The sequence below is a fragment of the Nicotiana tabacum genome, chromosome 15, assembly GCF_000715075.1.
Source record: "Nicotiana tabacum cultivar K326 chromosome 15, ASM71507v2, whole genome shotgun sequence".
Taxonomy (NCBI): domain Eukaryota; kingdom Viridiplantae; phylum Streptophyta; class Magnoliopsida; order Solanales; family Solanaceae; genus Nicotiana; species Nicotiana tabacum.
The window spans coordinates 123,800,372-123,809,452 of NC_134094.1; the positions used below are offsets into that span (position 1 = coordinate 123,800,372).

The 9,081-nt window shown below is 37.3% G+C and overlaps 1 protein-coding gene across 1 annotated transcript; it reads right to left on the reverse strand.

Annotated features, from left to right (window-relative positions):
- Positions 1–1,423: 1,423 nt before the first annotated feature.
- Positions 1,424–4,347, reverse strand: LOC107831288 (LEAF RUST 10 DISEASE-RESISTANCE LOCUS RECEPTOR-LIKE PROTEIN KINASE-like 2.1). The gene is made up of 4 exons (XM_075231769.1): positions 4,246–4,347; positions 3,264–3,804; positions 3,125–3,154; positions 1,424–2,788 (listed from the first exon to the last, which is right to left on the reverse strand). Exons 1-4 carry the CDS (start codon positions 4,345–4,347, stop codon positions 1,752–1,754), a joined length of 1,710 nt encoding a protein of 569 aa, XP_075087870.1. The 3' UTR covers positions 1,424–1,751.
- Positions 4,348–9,081: the final 4,734 nt, after the last annotated feature.

The window sequence follows — 9,081 nt, forward strand, 5'->3', positions numbered from 1 at the left end:
TCGTTATTACAACGATAAATTCAGACCTATAAGAAGAAAATACAGTACTATGAGATCATATTTGACAAGTGGTACCATTAATGTTGACTATGTTAAATCTTATGATAATCTTGCAGATCCACTGACTAATGCCTTAGTAAGAGAAAGGGTCTGGAGTACATCGAGGGGATAGGATTGAAGCCCGTAAATTCATAAGTCATATATGAGGAAACCCAACCTAGAGACTAGAGATCCTATAACCAAGTTCAACGGGAAGAACGAATCATATGATGGCTTGGTTTGAAATGCACTATTTTTATTATCGTTTCATCCCACCTATGATGTGAGTGCATTTATCCCGTAATGATTTGCGAGGTTGAGTTTTATTCACTCTTAATGAAAATTTATAGCTCGTATGAGTGGGGTGTTAGAGTTACAGGGGCACCCTTGACATATTTCATCTATGGGAGTGTGGAAGTAGGCCGTTTCCTATGAGAATTGGGCTTGTTCTCAAAAACACTCATGAAAACCGTGATACACAAGGCCGTAATATGCTGGCTAATAAAGCTCATGTCAACACCTTGATTATTATGTATAAGCGGTGATAATTTATTTTCCTAAAGCAGACATAGTTCAAGTCTGAGACCACTACTGATTCTGGAGTAAAAATCGTTGTTTTGCTAAGCGGAGATTCAATGGAGAGCATACCTTCATTATGCATGATAGTCTCCCTTCAACTGGTAAACTCTTTTATTTTAATATTAAAATGAGTGGGTGAATGATAGTATAATAGCATTTTATTATTAAAATAAAATATGCCATAACTCCCACTACTCCATGATGTAGAAAACGGTCATAACTCTTTTGTAACTCTTCTCCCTTATTCTACCACTAATTACATAATAATTTAACCATTATCACATGTTCTCCATGATTTCATAACTTATTACCCCACTTCTTCCAATTTAATTCAAGGAAAAATTCCTACACCTATAAATAGGAGTCTTTCTTCCATAATATGGTGTGAGAAATAATTGTAGAGTGTTTCAATAAAGTGAGGTTAAAGTTGTGAAAGAAGAAGAAGAAGAAGAAGAAGAAGAAGAGAGTTTTTTACTTTTGTTGAAGGAAGGTGTTCATCTTGGTGGAGCTTTGGACGCAACAACTTATCCAGAGTTTGTTCGAGTCATACGATATGATCGGGCTGTTGTATCCTAGGGGAGACAAGTCAAGAGGATTACTGCTAGACCAGTGAAGACTTTGCTGCAGTGGGCTTGAATCTCCTTAAAGAGAGCGAGATATCCGCGCCTCAGCCTGAAGATATTTTATTTTCTTCATTTTATTTTTCAACTGTAATTGTATTTTCACCAACATATCAGATAAGACAAGAATCGGTATAACAGATCAATTACTCAATCATATAAGCATCAATGTCAAACTAGTTGGACTATGCTATATCAAGTACTAAGGTTTAATTTAGCTGTGACAGCAGACTAAATGGCTTATAACTGCCAGGTTATACAGTTAAGTAAAAAAATAAATAAATAAAAAGTTTCTACCTTTCATTGAGAATTCGCCAAATTTTTGCAACTCTAATGAATACTCCTATTAGACTGTTAGTATGTTCCAACATTGTACCAAAGTATTGCCAACTATACAAATTCTGAGGCTGTAGGCTCAAACGTTGAACTCAAAGGAGAATTTGAGAAGGCTTTTGCTGCAGGTAGCTCCAAAGTGGTCAATGACGATCCTTCTGATCGCGAAGGAGAAAATACTTAAGGCTTTGGTGGTATTTGCAAGGCCTCCAAACTACCTTCTAACATTTCTATTACCTTACCTATTGCTGGCCTTTGCAACGGATCTGTTTGGATGCACCACAAACCAACTAATATCATTTTCTTTGCAATCTGTTTTTCTTCATTGGTAATTCTATCTCTTATATTTAGTTCTTCATCTAGCACAATGCGATGATAAGCCCAACATGGAAAGTATATTTCACTATTATGGCTTCTTTCAGCATTGTAGTTCCTTTTTCCTCCAACCATTTCGAGAACCATCATTCCGTAGCTATAAAAATCAGATTTGTGTGAAACTCCTCCGAAATTTCTACAGAACACCTCTGGAGCAATATAACCAACGGTTCCTCGAGCTTCTAATGTGGACATTATGCTCTCTTTTCGAATACATAATTTTGCTAAACCGAAATCAGATATCTTGGGGCAAAAGTCTTCGTCCAGAAGAATGTTGTGAGGTTTTATGTCAAAATGCAAAATTCGTGAGTTGCACCCTCTATGCAAATACTCCAGTCCCCGAGCTATTCCAAGTGCAATTTTATACAACACTTCCCATTCCAATCTAAAGTCTTCTCTGTAAATGTGTTTATCAAAAGATCCATTCGGCATAAATTCATAAATAATTGTTTTTTCCCGACGATTCAAACAAAATCCCAACAGAGTTACAACGTTGACATGAGAAGTTTGACTGATGCTTGCAACTTCGTTAATGAAATCTTCTCCATTCCCCTCGCTCGCTTTTAAGATCTTCACAGCAACGGGATGGCCGTTAACGTTACCTTTGTAGACCCCTCCATAACCCCCTTCTCCAAGTTTCTCTTTAAATGAACTTGTCATTTTCCTAATGTCTGAATAGCTATATGCCATTGGGGCTAAAGATCCATACTGCTGCAGGTTGGCTTCAACATTCTGATCTGCTGTCTTTGTTAATGAAACACAGAGGTCGCACAATTTCCTAAATCGAAAGCAACATATCAAGCAGCAGGTTACAGCTATTGCAGTCCCAACCGCGGATAATGCTATATAAACAGACAAAAGAAGAAAAGATGGTATTTTAGGCCACCGATGATCACATAAACTACTCCTTCCGTTCCATTTTACATGACAGTGATTTGACTTGGACTTTTAGAAAAAGTTAGACGTTCAGTACATACCAAAAGTATCCTTAGAACTCATGGTCTTAAATATGTCATGACATTTTTATAACGTCATTAACAAAAAATGTCAAGTTTAAAATTATAAAGTTTCCAAATATAAAAAGGTTACGTATCAAAAATAAAAGAATGTCATATAAAAGAGGAAGGAGTACTATTTAAGCTGTTAGTCTAATGAAAGTATGAAAAATAACATGGTACCTATTGAGAGCTTCAAAGGTAAGATTCGACCTGCAAAAGTTGTCATTATACTCATTAATTAAGAAGATTAAATACAAGGATTATAAGTTTATTCTATTCCACCATCCCCAAGAGAAGTTTAATAAAAAAGATAGCGTACCTTTGGATGTACAGTGATCAAACTTTATGGTAGAATCTTTGCAGAAGCACAAGAAATCTTTGGTTGAATTGTTGAAACCACAAAGCCCGTCTGAGGCCTCACACTTAGCGCACTCTGATGCGCTCCGCCAATCCAGCACGAACCCGTCACTCAACGCCGCACCAAGCCCTCTAATCCACCCCACGTCCAACTCCGTCGCAACCACCTTATCCTCACAAATTCCATACCAATTTAAATCTTTGGGTTCATTATGCCCAACATAAAAGTATGACTTTTTTTCACCTGATGTTAAGCAATCTACAGGAATAGAGGCCGGAAGTGAACTTGTACAATTATAATAGAAGGTAAGGTGTGTATCATGTTTGGAGTATTCTAGGGGCACGTCTTCCAGAGTAAGGTTGTGACGTGCTCTAGGGCATGCCGAATTATCAGTAGTATCCCTATCGACCAGAGTAAGGGAGTGGTTCGTGTAATCTATACCTTTGACGAAGAAAGTATTCTGGGAAAGGTAAAGAATAGTTGTATTGGTACTCTTAGAGCTCTATTATTTCTGTTGCAAATTTACATAAATCAAAGTTAGGCAGGCAGATAAATTAGTAGGTCTTCTACTCATGCAGGCAAAGCGCCCAAGTGTCAATTGGGGAAAATAAAACATGCATCCAAGGTAGCATATAAACTAAGTCATAGTCACTTATTTGTTAAGTATATGAGGTGGATTACGCGTTCGTGGACTTGACCTGCAGCTTTTTACCAATCAAAAAATTTCCCCCAACTAGAAATGAAAGAAAATGGCACCCAAGGGCGTGACCTAGTGGTCAATGAGGTGGATGAAAATCACGGGAGACCGCGGTTCAAATCCCAATAGAGCCGATAAAAACACAAGGTGAATAGATGATTTCTTCACATCTGCCTAAGCCTTGGTAGCCACAGTATCTGGTATTTGAGCTGGTGGGAAGTAGCAGCTACTCGGTGGGAATCTCACACAAGGTGGCTCGAATGCCGCTAGTGCTTTCGAGAGCCATAAGCGCAAAAAAGCAACAAGGGCTCGTTTCCCTTGAAGCGAGAAGTGAAGTGCTTGCTTCATTGAAGTGAAGCGACATTTTTATAGAAGTACCAAAATGAACCTTGCGCAGATAAGTAAATAACTAAATACAAAAGAAGTGAACCATATATATATATATATATATATATATATATATATATATATATATATATATATATATATATATATAAATCTTTCAATTTAAAGGCTAAAAAGTAGAGTCTCAAAAATTTATGTACATATAAACCAATCTTTAAAGTTCAAGCTGATTTCTTATAAGAAAACAAAGGTTTAATAGAACTGAAAGAAAAAAAATAGGACAAAAGTAAAATAGCTTTAAACGAAATATATCTTTAAAACAAAGAAAGAAGGGAACAAGAATCAGTAGCAGTTGCAACAAACGGAATTGAACAGTGAAGAATTAGCGAACAAGAGGTGTGGAATAAAAGTGCAAACTAGAGAACCAAATTCAGGTAGAGTAACAGGAAAGCAAAGGTCACACTGCGACCTCTGATACGATCTTGCATGGAATATCAAGATATAGAAAACTGTAGCACCACAGCAAGGAGAGAAATGAAAGGAATGTAGCAGCACCACAGAAAGGGGAGAAAATGAAAAGGGAAGTGCAAAGGTACCAGAAGAGATATATGATAAGTGGTTTTCACCAATTCAATACCTGTAAGCTGCTTTACGATTTTAATACCATTACCATACCCGGACATGAAAGCAACACAAGATTCTCTTTATTGATGCACCTGAGGAAAAAGTCTTTATCCAGTGTTGTCAAAGGCGAAAAGCTCGAAAAAACGCTCCAGGTCAATTGCAGCTTTACGCTCAAAAAGCAATTTAAGTGTGGGCTTTAGTAAAAAAGAGGCGCAATTAGGGCTGGCAAGTGGGCCGGTCCCGGGCCTAAAGGGGCCAAGTGGGCTGGTCCAAACGGTCCTGGGCCCGGTCCCAAGCGGGCCCGGGCCCCGGCCAACGAGCTTTTTCTAAGGCCCGGCCCGGCCCCGGGACCGTTTGGTCCCGGGCTAAACGGTACTGGGCCGCGGGCTAAGTGGGCCCAATATTTTTTTAAAAATAAATAAATAGATATTAGAGACAAAAGGATGTTAAAATAAATATCTAAGATGTATAGATATAAGATGTATATATAGTATAGTATATATATTAAATGTATATATAGTATATATATATAAGCTATATTCGATAAGCTATATATACATCTTATATACTATATAAGATGTATATATAGTATAGTATATATATTAAATGTATATATAGTATAGTATATATATTAAATGTATATATAGTATATATATATAAGCTATATTCGATAAGGTATATATACATCTTATATATAGTATATAAGATGTATATATAGTATAGTATATATATTAAATGTATATATAGTATATATATAAAAGCTATATTCGATAAGCTATATATACATCTTATATACTATATATAAGATGTATATATAGTATAGTATATATATTAAATGTATATATAGTATATATATAAGATGTGTCTATATATTGTAAAAATAATATCTAAGTCTAAAGACAAAAATATTGTAAAGAGATATGCCTTGTAATTTTATTATAGCATTAAAAAATATGGCAATATCTTTCTTAGTCTTCATCCCCCTATGGAATAAGCACAACAAGGTGTTAATACCACCATTGAGAAGAAAAAAAAACTAATCAAGATGTGCCAAAATATAAGTTACATAATACATACTAATTTTTGTTCATACAAGTTACATGGTATCGATACAAACTTCATAAATCTATCAAGGTCCGGAGGAATTTCCGTTGGTGGTGGCGGAAAAGTTGCTTGGTCATCGCCACTTTCGGGCGAAGCAACATCCTCCGCAAGTTCAGCTAGCATTTCTTCGAAAGCTTCGTCTTCATCTGGTTGTGATTCAGCAAGTCCAAAATTTCTTCTTTCCGACCGGATCCAATCTCTGAAAAGTACTGATTTTTCCAAACTCTCCCTCATAGACGCTCTATAATCACCGAGTTGAAGTCTTGCTTGACTGAAAGCGCTCTCTGATGCCACTGTTGAAGCTTGAATAGTTAAAATGTCTCGGGTCATCCTTGAAAGAACCAGAAAGTGCTTTTCTTTGTCCTTCCACCATTCCAAAAGATTAAAGGAACCGTCGGGATTCACTTCCTCAATTCCCTGCGACAAATAAACTTCAAACTCATTTAGTTGTGAAAAATCACTACTACCAGAACCTTGAGAACCCCTAAACCCCGCCCAACCATTAAACTGCCCTGTGTGACGTGAATTAATTATTCTATAAGAAATAATGCACTTTTGCATTATCCAATCCTCATCAATCCAATGACTGGTAATAGTAAGATAATCACAGTCGTTACCACTTCTACCAATATCAGTTGTAATAGCAACACGACAATTTATATGAGTAAATAAATAGCGCAAATATTGTTCATATTCATGTTTATATTTATAAATATCGCTCTTTACGGTTGTGCGAGGAAAACCTTTATAAGTAGGATTAAAAAAATTTCTAATATAATGCACAAAGTTAGTATCAGAAGGAAAACTATAGGGTAAACACATAACAGTTACCATTTTTGCCAATTCTTCCCGATCTTTTTTTGGATCATAATATAAAATACCACCGGTAACAGTATTAATTCCCGGTTGAAATTGATTTGAACCGGTACCAGGGTCAACCTGACTAGGAGTAGGTAAACTTTTTCCCTCGGCCAAAGCTTTCAGATGAAGATATCTCACTTTATCTTAAGGGTGTTTCATTATGTGTCTAGCCAAAGTTCCCGTCCCTCCTCCCCCCGCGATCCAAAATATTTAAAAACTAACTCTGTGCCACAAGTTTTACACTTAGCCTTATTTTCTGGAATTAGTTGAGTAAAAAATGGCCAAACGGTGGCAATTGACTTGAGCCTTGGGGTTTGCTCCCTTTCAAGGTTGGCCTGGTGGCAATTGACTTGAGCCTTGGGGTTTGCTCCCTTTCAAGGTCTCAAGTTCGAAACCCACTGGGTGCAAACAATTTCTGAGGGCCATCGGACTGGATAAAACCTGAATTAACCGTGGTGCACTTGCGGGAATCTCCTTGCCGAGGGCCTGTGCACCCCCGAGACTAGTCGGGGCTCAAAGAGTCTCGGACACCCGGTGCAAAATAAAAAAAAAATGGCCAAATGGGAGATGTTTCCGTCCGTTTGCTAGGTTGTCTAGAAAAAGTAGGGGTAGTAACAGGAGTATCAAATGGGGCATCATTTGGATCAGTAGGGTTACCACTAGTTGGGTTAACATGAGGAGCAGGACTAGTTGGTGTATCATCATCCGGTTGACTTTCATCAAAATCTATTTCTTCGTCATCATTTTCATCAATAGTTGGATTAGAATAAAATTGTTCACCAGATCTAATATTATGGCAAAATTGACTTTCAGTAAATTGTAATAAACTATTATCGCTATCAAGAATAGCAGGTGTAGGACGTATATGGAGTTTGGTTCGGGGATCCCGAGGCAGTGGGGGAGGAACAGATTGAGCACTACATTCGTCACTCTTGAATTTTTCCTTATTTTTACCAAAAATTTTTTTTAAGGAAGTCATCTTAATTAATAAAGTAATAGAAAATAAATAAACACAAATAAAATTATAATATTAAAACTTAAGAGTTGGAACGAGTTTACCGAATTGACGAACAACTTGTTGGAAATTGATTATCGTTGAAGACTTCAATTCACCAACTTCACAATTGTTTCACAAATTGTAATAATAAAGTAAGTAATAGTAGCAATTATAGAAGAAAATTAGAGAGAGATTGTGATAGATTGATGATTTTGTAACAAAAAATGAAAGAATAATAGGGTATTTATAGTTGAAAATAGGGAAAACGTGTAATTATAAAAAGTTTGGGATTAAAACAAAGTTGGGGGGGGGGGGGGGAGGGGGGGTTAAATGGCTATTTTTGACAGCCCAACGGCTATTTTTTTTTTAAAAAAAAAAAAATAGCCGTTGGGACCGTTTGGCCCGCTAAGGGACCGGGCCGGTCCCGGGCCCTGGCGGGCTAAACAGTCCCGGGCCTGACGGGCCCAAATCATAGGACCGGCCCACGAGACCGACCCAGGCCCGCTAAAATCGGGCCAAAGGTCCTGGCCCGTTTGGCTCGCGGTCCCGGGCCTGGACCGGCCCACTTGCCACCCTTAGGCGCAATGAAGGAAAAAAATAAAAATGTATATTTAAGAAAAAAAGCAACAAATTCATATTGTCTTCCTTAACAACTAATACACTTATTTAGATTTGTTGTTTAGTACCGCTCGATTCAAAACAGAACTCATGGACAATGAGTGTGCACGCCTTAGTGTCTCGCCTACACTGAAGCACATCTTAAGCTAGGCAAAGTGCCCTTCCCGAGTTTTTTTGAGCTTTAGGGCTTAAGCGCGTCTTAAATGAACCTTTGACAACACTGCTTTATCCATTATCAATTTTTTACTACCCTTGAAAACTGAGCCCATATCCTATTGAAGAAGGTAACAGATCCATGCCCTAGATCATTTCAATGCCTATAAAAATGGTTACCTACCACAGAAAGAACAAAGGTGCTGATTTTACCTCCGAAGATACAGTTTTCGTGGTTTTCTAGCATTATCACCTTAAACATTTCTTCTCCACATATAAGAACTTAGTTGGAATAATTAGCAACTAATGCAATAGCGTCATCCTAAACAGTATAAAAGCCTTTTTTTTCCGGAATAAAAGCCTCTCTACGTTTACTGAAA